This window comes from Bos javanicus, chromosome 16, assembly GCF_032452875.1.
Source record: "Bos javanicus breed banteng chromosome 16, ARS-OSU_banteng_1.0, whole genome shotgun sequence".
NCBI classification, from domain to species: Eukaryota; Metazoa; Chordata; class Mammalia; order Artiodactyla; family Bovidae; genus Bos; species Bos javanicus.
Window position 1 is genome coordinate 80,556,178 of NC_083883.1, and position 21,178 is coordinate 80,577,355.

A 21,178-nucleotide genomic window follows, 5' to 3' on the forward strand; every position below is an offset into this window, starting at 1 on the left:
AGTTTGTTGTGATCCACACAGTCAAAGGCTTTGGCGTAGTCAATAAAGCAGAAATAGATGTTTTTCTGGAACTCTCTTGCTTTTTCGATGATCCAACGGATGTTGGTAATTTGATCTCTGGTTCCTCTGCCTTTTCTAAATCCAGCCTGAACATCTGGAAGTTCATGGTTCACATACTGATGAAGGCTGGCTTGGAGAATTGTGAGCATTACTTTACTAGCGTGTGAGATGAGTGCAACTGTGCAGTAGTTTGATCATTCTTTGGCATTGCCTTTCTTTGGGATCGGAATGAAAACTGACCTTTTCCAGTCCTGTGGCCACTGCTGAGTTTTCCAAATTTGCTGGCATATGGAGTATAGAACTTTCACAGCATCATCTTTCAGGATTTGAAATAGCTCAACTGGAATTCCATCACTTCCACTAGCTTTGTAGTGCTGCTTCCTAAGGCCTACTTGACTTCACATTCCAGGATATCTGGCTCTAGGTGAGTAATCACACCATAGTGATTATCTGGGTCTTGAAGATCTTTTTTGTATAGTTCTTCTGTGTATTCTTGCCACCTCTTAATATCTTCAGCTTCTGTTAGGTCCATACCATTTCTGTCCTTTATTGTGCCCATCTTTGCATGAAATGTTCCCTTGGTATCTCTAATTTTCTTGAAGAGATCTCTAGTCTTTCCCATTCTGTTGTTTTCCTCTATTTCTTTGCACTGATCACTGAGGAAGGCATTTTTATCTCTCCTTGCTATTCTTTGGAACTGTGCATTCAAATGGGCATATCTTTCCTTTCTCCTTTGCTTTCGCTTCTCTTCTTTTCTCAGCTATTTGTAAGGCCTCCTCAGACAACCATTTTGCCTTTTTGCATTTCTTTTTCTTGGGGATTGTCCTGATCACTGCCTCCTGTACAATGTCACTAACCTCTGTCCATAGTTTTTCAGGCACTCTATCAGATCTAATCACTTTAATCTATTTGTCACTTCCACTGTATAATTGTAAGGGATTTGATCATGATCATGGTATAATTGAATCCTTATGATAATCCTGAGTCTGGGATTCAGGATATGTAGGAAGTCACATAGCTGGTCAGCAGCTGGTAGAGCCTGAGTATGAACCTAGGATTGTCTTGGTCCAAAGCCAAAACCAGAACTGGGCATTGTAAGTTGCTTGGATCTTTTGAAGGAGAATAACAGGGTGAGTGATCCAACAGAAGGATCGGTGTGTACAAAAGCCTGAAGGACAGAAGAGAAGTTCATGTTGGAGAACTCGGCAAGTTCATTGAGGCCCAAATGCCAGAGGGCAAGTGGAGGCAGGTGAGGCCTGAGAGCGGGTGAGAGCCTTTAATGCCAAGCTGAGAGCAAACTCCTGTGGACAGCACCCATTTCTGAGGGTTTTATACAGTGGGCAGCATATGATAGCTAAGATTTGTGAAGCATTTATGATTTAACAAGCATCAAGCCAAAAACCTGCATAAATTATCTCAATCCTGACAAAGAGCCTACGAGACAGCAGTGTTTTATTCCTATTTTTCAGACGAGGTACTTATCATGGAGGGTTCAAAAATGTGCTCAAGGTCAAAGGCCAGCGATGGAAGCCTGGGTCTATGTGATTCCAGAGCCTACAGTTTTAACCAGCACCTGGAGAATTATTCCCACTGCCCTGAAGCATCCATTCAGTTCAGTCGCTCAGTCGTGTCCAACTCTTTGCTATCCCATGGACTGAAGCACGCCAGGCTTCCCTGTCCATCACCAACTCCCACTGCTTGCTCAAACTCACGTCCATTGAGTCGGCTCTTCTCATTGGAAAAGACCCTAAAGGATCAGGATTATAATAAACCACCCTGTCTCTGCATCTTGAATAGACTGATCACTTACCAGCCTTGTGACAAATGAGGTGTCACGCCCCCAGATGGCGGCTGCAGCACCCTGTGGTCCCCATCCAGCCTCAGCCGGAGCCGGGGCCAGAGCAGGGAGTCCGCAAGAAAGTCCAGCCAAAGCCGCGCCACTATTCCTGACCAGGAACCTGCTGGCCTCGTGCCTCACACGCGTGGGGACCTCAGTAAATATTTGCAGAAAGGAAGGAGGGGCCATGAGGTTGAAGAAGAGGGATTAAGAAGTGCCCAGCCTAGAGGACAGGTGCGGGATAGGAAATTCAGCATGGCTTCGCAGGGCTCAGTCTAATTCCCAGAAATTCCTTCCTCAACGGGAGCACAGGTTAGCAACTTGTGGAGTGTGGTTCCGGCTAGGCTTTGCGAGGGAAGGTTTACGATTGGAGCAGAGCGAGGGCGCAGGGCCGGTGCTCGGGAGGCGGGGCCGAGGGGAGAGGACCTGCGATTGGGACGTGAGGCGCCGTCTTGCCGCGAAGGGGCGGGGCCGCCAGGAGGGGCGGGGCCCACAAGGGGAAGGCGGGGCCGAGGGGGCGGGCTTGTGGTCCGGACTGCGGAAAGATTGCCGGACAGAGGAGTCTGGGGGTGCTGCAGTCCATGGGGTCGCAGGGTGAGACACGATTTAGCGGCTGAACAACAACAAAGATCTCCGGGCTGTAGAGGGCGGGGTCAGGTGGAGGGGCGGGGCCGTCTGGGGGCGGGACCAAGGGGCCGGCCTGTGATTGGGCTTCGCGAGAGCCGGGAGCCGCGCGTCTGAGAGGACGTGACGCTCTCGCGGAGGTGACGCCCTGCGGTTGCGCGCCCCTTCCGGCCCCGGGAGGGCGCAGAAAATCCGGGCAGCTCGGCCGCAGGCCGTCTCCAGCGACGCGGGATGTAGCGCCGGCGCCGCGTCCCCCAGCGCAGCCCTCCGCCCGCCGTAAGTTCCCCTGGGCTCGATGGCGAGCAGGCCGGAGGGCGGGGATCGGCCGGAGGGCGGGCTCCCCACGGGAGTCTCGGCGCGGGCCTGAGGCAGCTGCCGTAGGGCTGGACCGCCCGGACGTCCCCAGGGCCCCCGGACCCCTGCTCGGGGCCAGCCGCTCCTCCGGCCTCAGCGCGTCAGCTGTCCACGTTCCCGGCCCCTCCCGTGCGAGTCGCGTCCCCCGCTGTCAACAGCCGCGGTGGCGGCCGTGCCCCCCCAGTCGCCAGGGCGAGACGTCGGGCTTCAGGCTCCGGCTCGGGCCCGCCAGGCCGGAGCTGAGCCTGGTCCCAGGACCGCGCGTGGCGAGCGCCGAGGGGCTGGGAGCCCCCGCGTTCGGTAGCCCGAGGAGCCCCGCGGTTACTAGACCGTGACAGTGCCCCCACCTTGGCGGCGGGGAAGGGGAGGCTGGTGGACGGTTGGCCTGTGTGTAAGGTGGCCCTAAATGCTGCAATGTGAGCGAAATCTAAAGTACTTTGGGGAAAAAGGAAATTTCATTCCCTCAGAAATCTCTCATAGGTGCCATCCTATGTTTGAGGTTTTTGGTCAAGCCTTCAGTTTTTAGTGGAAGATACGTTTCCTCTCGGTTTCCGGCGCTACGCAGGCGAGTGGGAAACGGACAAGGCGAATTTCATTTAGGGAGCTTCAGGTGTCAGAGGAGCAACAGGAGGCCTGGAGAGTGCTTTGCTAGGTTAACCTGGCGTTTCCCCCACGGAGGGAGAAGACACAGCAGGGGAAGGATGTATAGGCTCCCGCTTGAATCAAGCGAGCACTGGACTGACTGGTTCTCTCTGAAGTGAAGGGGCTCTGGGGTCTGTTTACGGCTGTTTACCGAGAGGTAGGCTTGCATCACCTCCTGTGGCACAGCTGCTGCTGCTGCTGTTTGGAAGTGTCCACGCAGTGCTGGGATTCAGGCGGGGCGCTGACACACGGATTGCAGCCCTGGAATTTCTTCACCCCAGGAGTAACTTCCGTGTACTTGGGGCATCAGTCTTAAGGACTGTTGTGTTGCCTGTAAGCAGCCATCTTAGGGCAGGTCTCCACGAAACTGTACCTAATTGTTGAGTAGAATCTGAAAGCATTCTGTTCTCAGGGGCCAAGAAACTATCCGATGCCCAGGGGATAAACAGAGATTGTAAGCAACTGCTTTGCGTGCAGGTGGAGAACTCAGACAAGGGCGCACCCTCCCACTGGGCTCCCGCTGCTAATGGGTAAAGTGCACGGCGGATTTTAGCTTTTAGACCGTCTTCAGTTTCTTCTTGGGCTTCCCAGGTGGCTCAGAGGTTAAAGCATCTGCCTGCAATGCAGGAGACCTGTGTTCGATCCCTGGGTCAGGAAGATCCCCTGGAGAAGGAAATGGCAACCCACTCCAGTGTTCTTGCCTGGAGAATCCCAGGGACGGGGGAGCCTGGTGGGCTGCCGTCTATGGGGTTGCACGGAGTTGAACATAACTGAAGCGACTTCACTTTCACTTTTTTTCAGTTTCTTGTCTGGCCTCACATTGCCTTTCCAAGATTTCCTTGTGGAAAGTGGATTATTCGCTGCCCTGGGGAATCTGTTCTTTTGAGTTTGCCCAGGTTCACAGCACTACCCTCAGGAATGCTTTGATCCTATCTTTACCTATCAAAATCCTTTCTTAAAATCTTCCACAAAACCTTTCCCGATATTCCAGCTCAAACTGAGCTTTTCTTGTGAATTCCTCCAGCACTTTCTGGCATTTAGCCTTGTAGTGGTACTAGAAGAACAGATAAGTTGTTGCCGCCTCTTAAAATTGAGGCCAGACTCCTCTTTTTGCCTTGTCTCTGTAGCCACAATGCCACGCTTATTTGTGGACAGGTAAAGAAATTTTCACTTCTTTCTAGGCCAATAAGTCTGTTCTTTATTTCCCTCAGAAATTTCCTTGACTTCTTTCACGTAAAGCCGAAAAGGAACTGTTTGACACACTTGCAACACTGCCCCACCTACTGGCGATCATACTGGTGAACTAAGTGAAGTTAGAGAGAGTCGCTCAGTCGTGTGTGACTCTTTGCGACCCTATGGACTATACAGTCCATGGGACTCTCCAGGCCAGAATACTGGAGTGGTAGCCTTTCCCTTCTCCAGGAGATCTTCCCAACCCAGGGATTGAACCCAGGTCTCCTGCATTGCAGGTGGATTCTTCACCGCCTGAGCCACCAGGGAAAACCGCAGTCATCTTTACATGCAGAAGTTTCGTCAGTACTGGTGGGGTGTTTTCTGGTGCTGGTATCCATCAGAGTTGTTAGGTTTTGCCCTTAATGTCCATTTGTCCCTCATGTCGCCCACTGGACTGTGTTCCTTTCTCTATTTTCAAGGTTAATTGCCTTTTCCTGCTCAGAAATGTTGGGGGCATGGTTACTGTGTATGAAGTTTTAGCTGGCTTAGATTGAAAAGATCCTTGAAAGTGCCCTCGAGGCAAACTGGTTCCTAGTGATTCGCTTTTAGACATGTACCTCATTTACTTCTGTTTCATCGGGGCTCTCACAGTATACAGTTACCATATCATGGTTGACTGTACTTAAAAGCGAGGTATTAAAATCAAGGGCTGGTATGAAATGCCTCGGAGAAGGCAGTGGCACCCCACTCCAGTACTCTTGCCTGGAAAATCCCATGGACGGAGGAGCCTGGTAGGCTGCAGTCCATGAGGTCGCTAAGAGTCCGACACAACTGAGCGACTTCACTTTTCACTTTCATGCACTGGAGAAGGAAATGGCAACCCACTCCAGTGTTCTTGCCTGGAGAATCCCAGGGACAGGGGAGCCTGGTGGGCTGCCGTCTATGGGGTCGCACAGAGTTGGACACGACTGAAGCGACTTAGCAGCAGCAGCATGAAGTGCCTTCACATTCCTGTTTACTTTACCTTGTGTTATGGCATTTGGAAAGCTTACCTGTCTGTTTGGGATTCAAAAAAGACCTATTTCTGTTGAGATAGCTTTACCTGGAGAAGAGCTACAGAGAAAGTTAGATTCTGGTTTTTCATTGCAGACTCTTAAGTCAGTGACACTTGTACTTAAATAGGAAAGCTGAGGCTCCATTGTTGCAATTCAGTAGTTTTCAAACAGAAGCCTCTGCCTTGACTCATTTCCCCCCAGCAGTGCTGTGCAACCACCTTCCCTGACAGAGTAGAGAAGGTGACCGTGTTCTTTGTCCTTAGTGCTTTGACTAGTCTTGTCTTGGGTTTCCCTGGTGGCTCAGTGGTAAAGAATCCTCCTTGGAGAAGGAAATGGCAACCCACTCCAGTACTCTAGCCTGGAGAATCCCAGGGTTGGCAGAGCCTGGTGGGCTGCCGTCTGTGGGTCGCACAGTCAGACACGACTGAAGTGACGCAGCAGCAGCAGCACAGAAATCACGGTTGCTTGGCTCAGTCTTTCTGCTGATGAGGACAAGTTCACCGAATGTGAATGGACACTTACTTCTGGCACTGTGGTCGTTGGGTTTTCTGCCTGTTGCTGGGACTGCATCCGCAGCGATCTAACAGCAAACTGGTCCTTGATGTGTGTGCTGTACAAAAAAAACTCTGCATACATCATTGAAAAGAAAAAAAAAAGAATCCTCCTGCAGTGCAGATGTGGATTTGATCCCTGGATCAGGAAGATCCCCTGGAGAAGGGAATGGCCACCCACTCCAGTATCTTGCCTGGAGAATTCCATGGACAGAGGAGCCTGGAGAGCTACAGTCCATGAGGTTGCAGAGAGTCAGACGCGATGGAACAAGTCTTGCTTTACTGTGAGAGCCAGGTAGGCGTAAGAAGGAGCTTAACTTGTGGAACCTCCAAGGACCCAGGGACCCTAGATTAAAAATTTCTAGAAGTTCTGTGCCTTTGACTCCTGAGAAGGAGTGTACTATAATGTGAAAAACTTGGGAACTGGTGCACAAAATAAATGTCTCCAAAAGTATGAGGGAAATAAAGTCACCAACAAAGGCTGGCCACTAAGAATCAGTTCTTCCCCAAGTTTGGCGCCAGATAGTCTTGTTTATAGGGCGCAGGCAGCCCCTGCCTCCACAGCCCTAACCCTCTAATGTCACAGGGCTATCCAGCTGGAGAGCTTAGTGGTAAAGATTTATTAGCTTGAATTAAATAAATCCCATCAAAAATGCACTCAGTGGAGTTTGGCCCAGTTATAATTGCTTTATTGGGTGTGGCGATTTTGAGAAGACGCGTGTTTCCTCTAAAATATATAAAGATAGGAAAGTTTGTGAGGGCCACCCTGGTGACTCAGTGGTAAAGAATCCACCTGCCAACACAGGAGACACGGGTTCAAGAAGATCCCTCACGCCAAGGAGCAGCTAAGCCCGGGCGCCACAACTACTGAGCCTGCGCTCCAGAGCCAGGAGCACCGCAGCCGCAGTCAGCAGCTACTGAACCCGCACGGCCTAGAGTCTGCGCCCCGCAACCAGAGGGGAGCCCCTGCTCGTCGCAACTGGAGAAAGCCCGCGCAGCAAGACACCCAGCACAGCCATAAATAAATAAACATAATTCATCTTTAAAAAAGTTTAAGAAGAAACCCTTGAAATATTAAAAAATCAGAAGCAAAGCTCGTGGGAAAGTGAAGCCCATCTGGCTCTGAGTGCTCGCGGAGTCCATCCTCACACCCCAGCGGCTGGTGCTGACGTGGCGCAGCGGACACCGACAGGCTCACCTGTCCCAACCGCCAGCCGCCTGGGAGAGGCCTACCCTGCCGAGTGGACTTTCAGGTTCCAGCTGTACTTGCTCTTCTTTCTTACCAGACCTCTGCCCCCTTTCCCTCCCTTCCTGCCCCTGTGTTGCTAGCTTAGAAGACCCCGCTGGACAGTGGACTCTGCTATGGTGACATGAGCTCCGCTGAGCGTCATTGTCTGCTCTGTGAGGCGTGGTGATGTGTCTTGTGTGAGGAGCTGTAACTGGTGCCTGGCTTGTGAGTTAACGGGCGCCTGTCAGAGTTAGTGACTCTGGGTCTAGAGATAATGCTGGGGGTGGGGTGTGGGAGCCAGAGGGGCTCAGAAGCGACAGGAGGCGGTTTCCACTGAACGAGGAAAGCCTTTGAAGATTGCCGCAAGACTGAGGTCCTCCTAGGAGGACGCTGGACTTGAGGGTGTGAGAGCGTCAGACCCAGTGAGGAACTTAGGAAGCGTGCCAGGGTGGAGTCTGCGCCTGCTCTCTGGCCCTGACTGCCCAACGTAAAATGTGTATCATTCTCACTCCCACTGGCGAGACAGGCCACAGCACTCACCTGCACTGGGTGTGCGCCGTCCCCGTCCAGGGCTCTCCCCGCGCTGTCCTGTTGGAGCAGTCATGCCGTCACTGGTTCTGCGCATGCCGCGGGCGACCTCATGCCACCGGATTACAAGCTCCTTCCGGACAGCGACTTGTGGGACGTGGGGTTTTGCACAGAACCTTAAAGTGCCTTAGGGTGCTGGCACCAAGTGCGTTTGTTAAGTGTTCCGGGGGTGTGTTGGCTGCTCTGGGGAGGGGGACAGAGAGCGGCCCAGAGGCGCAAGCGCCTAACGCCTTAGCTAGCGTCACATGCTTGCTGGCGGGAATGCTGCCTCCGTCATTCTTCCATCTATTCTGAAATACAGGTTCTGACCACAAGCAGGGATATGTATAAATTAGTCATCTGTGTAGCACTGCATCCCAGAACCTGAGAAAATATCTATTTTTTAACCCTAGTGGCCGCCTCTCAAGTACTGTATTCTAGCTAAGTATATTCCCCTTTTCATACTTTTCTGGGATGCCCAAAGCTATCTGTATTTTTCACTGCAGTGTAAATTGTTTCTTCCTAAAGTTGTTCGGGAGTACTTCAGTTTGAGGAATGTGTTTTGTGGTCAGCCTATTGAAAGAGATTGCCCAGTGTTTCTGCTCACGTGGGCCGCCTGTCTCTTGAGGGTTTCGTGGGCCTCTGGCTTCCTGTTCTCCTGGGGCTCAGGCGTTGGCTGTAGCTGTGGGCTGGCATCTTTCCTGTCGGAGTCCTGCGTGTGTGGAGGAGCCACTGCCTGTATGTCGGCACCACAGCAGGGTCTGTGGACGGAGTCACGGCCATTTGCTCTCCTGAACTAGCTCTCCGCCGCCTGCAGCTCTCAGCTGTGCTGATGGCTGAGCCTGGCATGACTATTTTGAAATTTGCCGGCTGCCCTACCTGACTACATAGATCCGGTCATAATCTCTGAGAAGGAATCGAGATGACTCTTGGGTAAAAGCATAGGTACACATGTCAAAGCTGGACGCGCAGTGGACACTGGAGGTAGACTCCGCCCTCTCGGGAGCGAGGCTGCGCTGACCGCCCTGACGAAAGTGGTGGCCCCCGAGCTCTGCTTCCTCCCCGAGGGCAGCTCACTCCGTGCAGGTGTCACCTGGCCGTCTTTGCATTGCCTGGTGGCTCCCAGGGCTCAGGTGACCAGTGCAGGAAAATGTTACTATTCTGGCTGCTGCTGCTGTGAGCAGTAAATTCCTTTGTTGGGAGCGGGGAGTCGGAAGTCTTGGGGCACTTTTCCCTCCTTTAAATGTTCATCTTATCTTTCTGAGGCCTGATTAAAGACTGCCTCCTTCAGGGTCTGCGTGCCGTCTCAGCTCCAAAGCTCTTTGGAGTGGGGCCCAAGTTATGAACTGTGGTCGCTGAGACAGGCCCGTGCTGAGCCAGTTTGGTGGCAGGGCAAGGGTGGGCTGCCTTGTGTCTTCAGCCTCCCACGGCCAGGTGAGTTACTGCTGCTGCAAGACAGGGCTGTGAGCACAGTGCGCTCTCCTCACGGAGCTGGGCGGTGATCCTCCAACAGAAACAGTAAACCGTGCAGGGAAGGTAACCCCCAGACCGCCAGCCCACCCTCGGCCCACTTTTGTAGGCGGCGCGCACGTTTCAGGGTGTTTGTAGGTAAAGCCCGCTGAGCTCAGTTGGCAGTTGGTTCATTTCTAAGCCTGGGTGGCCCGTGGTGATTACAGCCAGGCGTCGGCTTCCTCTTTTTGCTGCTCAGTCTCGGAGCCAGGCTTTTCCAGGGCCAGCTCTGGGAACCGGGATAAACTGGGCTCATTGAACAGGCTCTGTGTTTGTGGGAGGGATGTGGGGTGGGTAGCTGTTTTTCTGGGGTAACAGTTTGGTGCAAAACACACAAATCTTTTGAAGCAACTAGGTTTTCAGCCTTTAAGGTTAGTGAAGCCTCAGTAAAGGCTGATGGTACAGAGGAGGAGAGATGCAGTTAATTGGCCTCTGGGACTGGAGAGGGTATGAGTGAGGGGCTGTCTCTTTCTCAGTATTGACTTCAGAAATGAGACGTCAGAAGGATAAGCTGTCAACCCCGTGTCTGTGTTTGCTTCCAGTGTCCCCGTCACAGGGAGCTCTCTGGCCCCTGAGGCCAAGAGACCCCACTCTCCCCAGGCTGAAGCCGGAGGGCCCCGAGGTACCATCCTGATGTCGTCTCACAAGGGACCCGCGGTGGCCCAGGGCAACGGGGCTCCCGCTAGCAACAGGGCGGCTGACACAGTGGAGCTGGCCGAGCTGGGACCCCTGCTCGAGGAGAAGGGCAAGCGGGCGGTCACCAGCCCAACCAAAGTAAGTCATCTCCCTGGTCAGCCTCTCCTGAGACCTGTCGGTCTCCCCAGAGCCACAGCACCCTGGACTGTCTGTCCTGACGGAAGGCCGGAAGCAGTCAGCCCAGATCAGGCCAGGCTCCATATACCATCGAAAATCCCTGCCTCTTCGGCCAGCTGAAAGGCTCGTGGGAGGAGCAGGTGCTGCCCCAGGCTGCTGTGGAGGCTGCACCTGGCTGCTTTATCTCATTCTTCAGAGTCCCCAAGGGGCGGAAGGGGGAGAGAAGGCCCCGTGCCTGGAGGCGCCTGGCAGGGCCTCATATACAACCAAGTGGGCTTTTCGTTTTGCCTGAGCAAAACTCCAGTAGCATCCCCACTCTGAGGGAGACCAGGGACTCTGTGCCCAGACGGACAGAGGATGAATCTGGCGGGGGTGGGGGGCGGTTCCTCTATCATGAGATCTAAGAGGAAGCATCGCAGGAGGAAAATCCGCCCTGTGGAGGAACTGCCCTCCCTGCCTCGGCTCTGGAGGTCTCCCCTGAGGTGAGCCCTCTCAGGCCCTCCTGCTGCTGCTTCTATGGAGCCAGCTCTGAGGCCCGGCTTCTCCCGCAGCAGTTGGACACTGGGCCCCAGGGCCGGTGCACGGGGCACCGATCAGATTGAGAGTCTTAGCGGATCTCTGAGCCTCTGTCTTATTCCTCCTCGTTCAGCGGTCTGTACAGGAAGTGTTTGGGAAATTGGGGGAAGCTAAGGGCCACCGTCTTGGAGACAGAGGTGGGCTGCCAGGGCCTGAGTGCAGGCCTGGGCTTCTGACCCTGCGCCTTGAGCGCCAGCTCCCTCGGCCTCTCCCCCAGGCGCTGCGGCGCACTCTCCCCCAGCGCTTGTGATGTCGCAAACTCAGGCACCATCCTGCTTCTGGAGAGCAGACCCGAGGCCTGTGTGCAGGAGAGGCCGGGCAGTGGGCGGCGTGGCCTGGCTCGCGGGCGCTGGACATGTGCGTCCCCAGGCCGTCCAGGGCTGCAGCCACTCTCCCCTTCCCCGCAGGCCGAGGAGGAGCAGGCCTGCCCAGGGCCGCAGGAGGAGGAGGAAGAGGTGCGAGTGCTCACACTGCCCCTGCAGGCCCACCACGCCATGGAGAAGATGGAGGAGTTCGTGTACAAGGTCCTGTCCTGGTGGGGAGGGAGCAGGCTCACCCGCCCGGGGCTGAGTCGGGAGCACCGCACCTTTATCAACACACTGAACACACATTCATGACGAGTTGTGTTATCAGAACTTGTCATTTCTGAGTGGTGACGAGTAGAAACTGATATCTGCAAAACTAACATGAAAATATCTGATTTCCACGGGTGAGAGTCACAAGTTCTGATACTAAACTTGCTCACCGGCTCTCTGGACACTGTCCGTTGTCTTTACGTCCTACGTTAAGAACTCCTGCTCTGAAAAGTCAGTCTCAACACAGTGAGAACTTAGCTGCTCAAGGAGGGACGATGACAGCCACCAGAGTGTGGGGGGAGCGGTAAATGTGTATTTCCCAAGAGGCTGAGAGGAGGTCCTGCCACATTCTGACCTGCTCAGCCAAGCACATCCAGATAAGCTTCCTGACACAAGAACAAAGACACTATGCGGGGGTCCAGGGGCAGCCTCGCTCCCGCTGTCCTGGCGTCTGAGCCCCGGGCTGGCCCCCACCGCTCCCCGGGACCCTACGGAGCCCGGTGGATGCTCTCCTGCACGCAGCGGCCTTGGGGAGGCGGGCTCCCAGCCCGCTTAGCGCGCGTGTGGTTGCAGGTCTGGGAGGGCCGCTGGAGGGTCATCCCGTACGACGTGCTCCCGGACTGGCTGAAGGACAACGACTACCTACTGCACGGCCACCGGCCGCCCATGCCCTCCTTCCGCGCCTGCTTCAGGAGCATCTTCCGCATCCACACGGAGACCGGCAACATCTGGACGCACCTGCTTGGTGAGGGCTCTGGGGGACGTCGGGCTCGTCTGCTTCTTGCCCAGGAGTTGTGTGGCCTTTGTCCATGGGAAGGAGACGTTGTTGTGACTATGAGGGAGCTGGCGGTGTCTTTACACTGGCTGGGAGCTCGCAGGGCCCTTCATCACTGGTGTGCAAGCGGGGGAAGACATCGGAACGGAAGTCCTCTGTGGTCAGAACTGTCCCGGGGCTGGCGGCTGTGCCCCGTCAGCGATCCAGCGTCTAAACGAAGCGTCAGCATTTCAGCAGACGCCCTATTTTGTCTGGGTCTCTGGGTCCCCGCAGCTCAGCCTGTGGCATCAGGGCTGGTTTAACCCGTCACATGTTCCCGTTTTCCTCGGACTTTGCTTCTTTCTCTGCTGTAGGTTTCGTGCTGTTTCTTTTCCTGGGAATCCTGACCATGCTGAGGCCAAACATGTACTTCATGGCCCCCCTCCAGGAGAAGGTGGTGTTCGGGATGTTCTTCCTGGGAGCAGTGCTCTGCCTCAGCTTCTCCTGGCTCTTCCACACTGTCTACTGTCATTCAGAGAAAGTCTCCCGGACCTTCTCCAAGTGAGTCACAGGATGGCGGTGGGGAAGGACCACGTGCTGTTGTCACGCCCTGTGACCCGGGTGCTGGCGGGGTCCTGGCGACGGCAGTGCCTCCTCAAGATTCCCTGATGTTTTGTGGGTGTGAGAGGGTCAGGAAGCTTTTCTCTTAAGTCTGTCCTGAAAATGCTCACGCAGCCTCCTCCATAGACAAAGCCCGCTGTGGGTAGACGTTGTCCCCGCGCAGTGCCGTCCAGAGGCTGGCGGTGCTCTCCCGCACAGAGCGCCCAGCCGCGCCCCCTTCCTGTCAGGGCGCCGCCCCCTGCGGGCGCACCCACCCACCAGCCAGGAAAGCTTATCAGGAGCCCCAGGCGCCCATCCTCCCCAGCCTGAGCCTGGGCTTCTGTTTGCTTGTTTCTGTTGTTGTTATTTTTGGTTTTGGAAGTGTTGCTGAGTTTTGTTTTTCTCAATAACACCAGTAACAAGTAATACATTTTTATCATTAAAAAGCCAACTAAAAGAGAACTCTACCCCCTTTAGTAATACTCCCATTATAAGGGTTTTGGCTTTAGAACTGTCAGAACTGGGGAATACTCGGTCCTTCCTGCGTGGAAGTTGGGGCCTGGCTGGATTGTGATGGATGGAGCTCCTGAGTGTCTGTGAGGGGGTGTGGCTGTTGACAGCCAGGGCAAAGGGATGCCCTTCAAACGTGCCCCAAACAGGAGTGCCTGACCGTGTGGGGGTTTGAGTCAGGACCCAGGCCGGACCACGTGGGGAGTGAGGGGCTCCGGTCGAACCTGAGGCCAGTTGAGCTCGCCTCCCACTGGCCGTTCCGTTCTGTGGCTCTTTCAGGCTGGACTATTCAGGGATCGCCCTGCTGATCATGGGGAGCTTCGTGCCCTGGCTCTACTACTCCTTCTACTGCTCCCCACAGCCGCGGCTCATCTACCTCTCCATCGTCTGCGTCCTGGGCATCTCCGCCATCATCGTGGCGCAGTGGGACCGGTTTGCCACGCCCAAGCACCGGCAGACAAGAGCAGGTGGGTCGCAAGGCAGGGTGTGCCCTTGTAGGTGTCTGGACCTCAAGCCTCAGGGGTCAGCCCTGGGCCCCACCCAGACCCTGATCTGTGTTTAGAACTTTAAAAACAGCATGAATTTTCAAAGCTCAATTCCCTGCAAGTTTCATACTATTTCAGTGAAATGTTAAAAGGACAGTAATTAAAATGCAGAAAAGACTACTCTTACATCTGGCTTGAGGAAGTTAAGAAATGTACGAGCACAGTCTCCAGCTCAGCTGGAGTTCTTTTCCTAAGGGGATTAAAGGCGTGGCTTGGTAGAGAAAGCACCTTGAGCACGAGCTGTGTTGAGGAATGGGGTCGCTGTGAGCAGGAGCCCCTTCCTGGTGTCTTGTCCAGGCTCCAGCTTTACTGCAGCCACACGTCAATTACCACTGTTTCCAGTCCCTTGAGACTTAACATCGCTGTGGTTTAACCCTCATTTAAGAGAGTTAACTATTCATTGAGTACCAGCCAATGGTGCCTCACCCAGGGCGTCTGCAGAGGTGAAGTGGAGCCCCGCCCAGCAGCCGTGCGCAGGGGCCTGGTGTGGAGCGGGCGCCATCTGCTCTTTCTCTTATGACTTCTCACCTAGGTCTGTCTCCTCAGGAGGTCAGACTCCTATTCCTTACGTCTTCTGTGCTCTTAATGGGACGCCTGTCCTACTCGTCTCTGGCTGGCAAACCGCCTGAGGGCTCACCATCGGTTTTGTAGCCAAGGCAGCCATCAGAGTTCTGACATACATGGTCGCCTAGGCTGCTTAACAGATAATAAGGAACACAAGCTGTTTGTTCTTGGTGCTCCATAGGAGGGAATGGCTATGTCAGCATTTACCCAGCCTCCTTCCCACTCTGGACGTTGAAGAAGCATCTGATGATGGCTCTCCATCTTGTGCAAAATTTCCTGAACACATGCTGTTCACCAGAAAGTAACTTGTATCAGAGCAGGGCAGCAGGGCTGTCCCTGTGCCTGACGCGCTCCATCCGTCTGCTCAGGGGTGTTCCTGGGGCTTGGCTTGAGCGGCGTCGTGCCTACCATGCACTTCACGATCGCGGAGGGCTTCGTCAAGGCCACCACGGTGGGCCAGATGGGCTGGTTCTTCCTCATGGCTGTGATGTACATCACCGGAGCCGGCCTCTATGCTGCACGCATTCCTGAGCGCTTCTTCCCTGGAAAATTTGACATATGGGTAAGAATGACTCTTCGCAGGGCTGTGGTGGTGAGACTGCCTGAAGGTGGAGGTCAGGGTCAGAGGCGGAGAGAGACGGGCAGGTGGTGTCTGGGGTGACGCGTGTCCCTGCTCACACCGGTGCGTGTGGGTGGGTGAATCCCTGACAGGACTTAACACGTTTTTTTTCCTACAACAAACGTATCGGTTTTATGGTGCAGAAAATTTTGCGGAGGAACTAGAAGAGGCGAGTGCCTTCTCTTGCTTCCTCCAGGTCTCCTTGCCATCGCCCTAAAGCTTCTCTCTCGTCCCTGCAGTTCCAGTCTCATCAGATCTTCCATGTCCTGGTGGTGGCAGCCGCCTTCGTCCACTTCTACGGGGTCTCCAACCTTCAGGAGTTCCGATACGGCCTGGAAGGGGGCTGTACTGACGACTCCCTCCTCTGAGCCACCCCCAAGGGCGCAGGAGGAACTTCCCAAGTGCTTTTAAAATAACTTCTTTGCTGAAGTGAGAGGAAGAGTCTGAGTTGTCTGTTTCTAGAAGAAACCTCTTAGAGAATTCCGTATCGACCAAGCTTCGGCCCACTTCACACTCCCTGGGCAATAAACTCCATTCCCTCGCTGAGAAAGGGGCGGGGCAGGTGCGGCCACCCTGCCCCCGGCCGCCCCCCCAGAGACGGGGCTGGGAAGCTCACGGTGAGCTCTGAGCCCTCCTCGCTCCATTCTGGGGAGAAGCGATGGACTGGGACTTCAGAAATTCCGTTTCTGGAAGAAACTGTCCCTCCCTCACCCCTGTCCTGACTTTGTAACCTGGCTTACAACAGGCCATCCGTTTTTGTAGCACACTTTTCAAAAACAATTATAACCTGGTCCCATCTTTCTCGGGCCTGGGCCTGCTCACACGGCAGGAAGAACAAAGCCACCGACTTTTACACAGCCCGGCCCATCGTGGAAGTGTGTCCAGGCTTCAGATAACTTGAGTTTTAATTTTTTCTTGGCAGAGTAATGTAAAATGTAAAGTGGGGAAAGATATTTAATATTTAATACTAAGCTTTAAAAAGAAACCTGCTACCATTGCTATGTATCCTGATGCAAAGACGATGATGATAATAAAGTACAGAAGACACTTGGCGTTCTGAAAGCTGTGTGGTCTTGCTCTTCGCATGCAACTCCAGAGGACTGAAGCCAGCAGAGTCGGTCCAGATTCTGCTGCGGCTCAAGTCTGAATCCCAGGTGCTGCAGGCTGGCGCGGGTGGGCCAGTGAGCCTGACCGACCACGGTCTGCTCCTCCAGGCCGCTCTGCCCGTCTCTACTGGGGACACAGACGCGCCCTGGAGTGGTCAGTGTGCTGCGGCGGCCTTCCGTAACCAGAAGATGCCTGCGTGAACATAGGCCACAAGATGCTGTAGACTTTGAAAACTGCCGTGATTAAGGCTGTCTCACCGGGAGGTCACTCCACACCTCCGTGCCTTTGCATACACTGTCCTCAGCCTGACCGCATTCTGTCCACTGGATACGAAGGCCTGCAGTGGTCCTCGTGAGCTAGTGTAGGTATCGCACGGGAGTCTTCACAAGTCACAGAGTTGGATTCACTTCAGCAGTCAAGTTTGAACAACCAAGTGAATAAATGATCCTTTTAACGAGGCCAGCAGATCTCTGCCTCCAGTGCTAATCAGGGAAACATAAGACCAAACTGACTCCTACCAGATTGGTACAAATTAAAAATCTTAAGATGGTGGGCTTTTCTGGTGGTCTAGTGGTTAAGAGTTCACCTGCCAACGCAGGGGACACAGGTTCAGTCCCTGGTCTGGGAACATCCATATCCCTCTGGGCAACTAAGCCTGTGTGCCCTGGAGCCTGTGCTCGGCAACAAGAGAAGCCACCGCAACGAGAGGCCTGCGTGCCACAGCTAGGCAGCAGCCCCCGCTCGCCGAAACGAGAGGAAACCCTGCCCAGCAAGGAGACCCAGAGCAGCCAAAAAGTAAAAAATCTGAAAAGTCTAAGATTGCATGCTGGTACAGATGTGGATCTGACCAGATGCTGCTGGGGAACCATCCATAGGACCACTTTGGATGTGTGGAGTATACACAGGTTACAACATTCAAACGTACGAAACAACACTACAGCGTGAGCTGCGTCTGGTATCTGTCCTAGTTACTTTGTTTAAAAATGCTGGGAGACTTCCCTGGCAGTCAGTGGTTAAGCCACTCCAGTGCTTCCAGCACAGAGGATGCTTAAAAAATTTTTTTAATGCTGGTTCTGACTCATTAAGTTGTTTCATAACTCATCAGTGGGTCACAACTCACATTTTAAAAAAGTTACCCTTGAGAAACTTAGCTTGTACTAAAAAGTTTCATTGTAGCTGTATGTAGTAGCAACATACTGCAGACAAGCCAAATGTCCAGAACTGTTGAGTGGAAAAATAAATCTTGGTTTATTCTTATGAAACAGTTCAGCAATGAAAGCTAGTTACAGTAAGGACAATGAGGCTGAATCTCAAGATTAGGAGAAGGGAGTAGGGCTACTTAGAGATACCACATCTGGTGTGACTGCACTGATGTGCTGTTCAAAAATGCACAGAATTAACTGAGTGCAGAAGTCTCAAACTGCTGACCTGCAGGTGCAAACATTCACGGCTGCGCTGTGGGCTGCACGGTGGAAGCAGCCCACCTCAGCCCGATGGCAGCCGAGTCGTTAGAGAGGCTCACCCTCAGCCCTCCCCAGCAGGGCAGCCGCCTGTCTGGCCCCCGGAGGCGTCCACTGGTACAGAAAGGACCACATCTGGCCCAGCTCCATCCGTGTTGTACTTGAGGAAACAGAGACCCGCAGCTGTTGGTGAGGCCCTGTGTATGTTTCCTCATTGCTGGTGGACAGGACCAGGGAAAGGGTCTAAGTGGGGACATCTGCTGAGCATCTTCTTTGTACTTTATGTTTGGCTCTGCTGGGTCTTTGTTGCCATGTGCAGGCTTTCTCTTGTTGCAGCAAGCGGGGGCTACTCTTCATCGCATGGGCTGCTGGTTTGGGGGCTTCTCCCAAACCAGAAGAGTACAGAGCTGCAGAGTACAAGCTCTGGGTGCACAGGCTTCAGCAGTTGCGACCCCCGGGCTCTAGAGCGCAGGCTCAGTAGTTGTGGTGCAGGGGCTCAGCTGCTCTGTGGCCTGTGGGGTCTTCCCGGACCAGGCATCGAACCTGTGTCTTCTGCATTGACAAGCGGATTCCTCTCCACTGGGCCACCAGGGAAATCCTCTGCACTTTCCATATGTCATTTTGTGTTTTTATTTTTAACCCTTAATAGTAGGTAGTAGTATCCCATTCCACAGATGAAAAAATGTTAAGGCCCTAAAAGACCAAGACTTTTTCACAAGATGGCAGGATCAGAGTATCTGAATCCAGGTTCAGATCTGACTTAAACCCCAGGTTTCAAAGCCTTGGGTCATTTAAAAATCCTGATTTGACAGTCCAGCCTTGCCTTCACCAACTCTGCTACCAGCAGCAGGTATTACCTTCTTTCTCTAACTGCATGCTATGGTTCATTCATTCCCTAAATATTTGTTGAGGGCACTATAGGAGAAAAATGATGAGAGAAACAGTGATGAGTTCTGGTTAAAGAAAGGCCAAGAATAAAAGCTAAGACTGACTCTACCCTCTTCCAATCAGGTAAACAATTAGGGAAGAGTAATTAATCTCTAGTTGTAGAACTGCTGCTGCTGCTGCTGCTGCTAAGTCACTTCAGTCGTGTCCGACTCTGTGTGACCCCATAGATGGCAGCCCACCAGGCTCCCCCGTCCCTGGGATTCTCCAGGCAAGAACACTGGAGTGGGTTGCCATTTCCTTCTCCAGTGCATCAAAATGAAAAGTGAAAGTGAAGTCATTCAGTCGTGTCCAACACTCAGCGACCTCATGGACTGCAGCCTACCAGGCTCCTCCGTCCATGGGATTTTCCAGGCAAGAGTACTGGGCTGGGGTGCCATCGCCTTCTCTGAGTTGTAGAACATCTGCTGCCTTGCAATCTAAGAAAGGTTCAGCAACGCCCTGTGTTTGGAGAAGTCCTTGACCCAAAATCTGCTGACAAAGGAGTCCCATCTCCCCAGAAAGTGTCTTCCTCAGTGTCTGCCTTATCTTCAGTCAGGACCAGGAACCAGCCCTTGGGGGCATGAGCTAGGGCTGGGAGCAAACTCACGATGAATTTCAAAGCAGCAGCTGGGGCCCTGCTGTGATTACATTTCATAATTATGAGGCACATTCTCCTGTCTGCCATGCTCTGATGGCACAAAAATGCAGTGCACTCTGCCTAACTGGTTTCAAGATTTGACCACATTCGATGTACTTGATGTAGTAGAGCTCCACAACACATCCATGTTTCCCTTACTGAAACCCTTCAGTAGCTGTCAACACCCAGAGTCCTCCCAGGAGTCCAAACACAAGGGCAGGGCAATGTGTGGAACCTGACTGATCCACTCACCTCATCCAGACACAGCCCTCCAGCAATGGATCTAAGAACCCAGAATCAGTTTGGGCTGCAGGGTACCAAATCAGATATCCAAAGTTTAGAAATATTCTCACATGAGGATGGTGTCCCTGTGACTTGACTCAAAACATGTTCGGGCTGTACCCTTGAAGAAAACAGGAGAAGCCTGACTAGTCCCCTTGGTGTGTTGGCTTTCTTGCTGGCAGTTTCTCCATCTTTTACTTCTCTGGAAAAGGAGAGGACTTTTTCTAAACCAAAGCCTCTTTTATTCAGTTCCTTCTCATACTTGGAAAAACTCTTAGTTTTGCAGCCAGGAATTAGGCAATATCATTAAAGCATCTAGATACTATTCTGCACCCAGAAGACAAGGGATTATTTTTAAATTATACATACATTAAGTCCACACGACTAAAATTTAAAAGGCACATAAATATGTAGAGGAGAAAATCTCTCCCACCCTGTCTCCCAGACAACCAGTTCCTCTCTCCAAAGAAATTTCTTTTGCTACTGTACTTTGTATCTTTCCAACTGCAATTTTTATACATATACTGGCAAATATGACTATATCTTTCCCAACCCTTCTACACAACTAATGGCGAAGTGTACACTGTCACAACTTTGTGGTATTGAATTGTATGGATGCACCACACGTCACTGAAACAGTCCCCAATCCAATCCACAAACCGCCTTGAACACACATCCTTTTTCATGTGTGTGAGAATATACAGCGGGTAGATATACCCCAAAAATCGCTGTTAAAGGATATCTGCATTCATCATTCAGGTGAACTTTTACAAAATGCCCCCAATAAAACCTGTATCAATCCTGCGCTCAGAAATATGGAAATCAAGAGAATTTTAGATCAGAGATACTACATGAGAGATGGAAACACTACACAAAATTAGACTATTAGACTGCTACCCGTTTGGTCATAGTTTTATTATCCCTGAAGAATCAAAGGCACCACAGAGGAAAACGGTACACTCAAGCACAGCTGGTTTAAACCTTCACAGGCACAGTATCAAGGGGCCTCATTCCCTTCGCAGGCGCTGAGATAAGTGCGCCAAAACCAATCAGAAGCAAAATTTCTAGCAGAACGCTCAGCACCCAGCAGCTGTGAAAGGCAGCAGAAGCGGACAGGGGCCTGAGGACCCCCGGGACGTCTAAGGTCCTTCGCAGTCTCCCTGGCGGAGTCCCGCTTCCAGGGCCCCTTCCACGTAACTGTCTCGGAGGGCAAGCAACAGAGAATCGCGCGGCGGTGGCCACAGGCCCAACTGTGACGCAGAGAACGCCGAGGTCCGTGGTCGCGGGGCTTCGGGATTCTCATCACAGCGATGGTCGGCCCGAAAAGGCCACTGCGGACTATGGACGGGAGGAAACGGGGCGGCTCGGTGGGTTTTCTCGACGTGAGAGGGCGCCTGAACGCGTCAGGTGAAACGCGCCCTGCGGCCAGCTCCCTACCTTGGAAACCTCCGCACTCCTCTCGGGTCGCCGCGCCTTGAGGCCCCAGGGTCTGTGGTCTCAGGGAGTCTTTGCCGCGGGCCGCACACGTGCCGGGGCCCGCGCCCTCTGCGCGCGGCGTCCACCCGCTCCGCCCAGGCCCGCCCGCGGCGCCCGAGGTCACGTGACAGCG

General features: G+C 53.3%; 1 protein-coding gene and 1 long non-coding RNA gene across 2 annotated transcripts in view; one reads left to right on the plus strand and one right to left on the minus strand.

Annotated features, from left to right (window-relative positions):
- Positions 1 to 21,177, minus strand: part of LOC133227340 (uncharacterized) — a 23,441-nt gene extending 2,264 nt beyond the window's left edge. The window contains exons 1-2 of the long non-coding RNA XR_009729799.1: positions 21,007 to 21,177; positions 1,871 to 20,907 (exon numbers count right to left, since the gene is read on the minus strand). This is a non-coding gene — a long non-coding RNA (uncharacterized LOC133227340). The remainder of the gene's footprint in view (positions 1 to 1,870; positions 20,908 to 21,006) is intronic.
- ADIPOR1 (adiponectin receptor 1) lies at positions 10,234 to 16,218 on the plus strand. The gene is made up of 7 exons (XM_061381781.1): positions 10,234 to 10,374; positions 11,397 to 11,513; positions 12,138 to 12,309; positions 12,693 to 12,879; positions 13,708 to 13,895; positions 14,906 to 15,099; positions 15,396 to 16,218. The coding sequence occupies exons 1-7, from the start codon at positions 10,234 to 10,236 to the stop codon at positions 15,522 to 15,524; spliced, it is 1,128 nt and encodes a 375-aa protein (XP_061237765.1). The 3' UTR covers positions 15,525 to 16,218.
- Position 21,178: the final 1 nt, after the last annotated feature.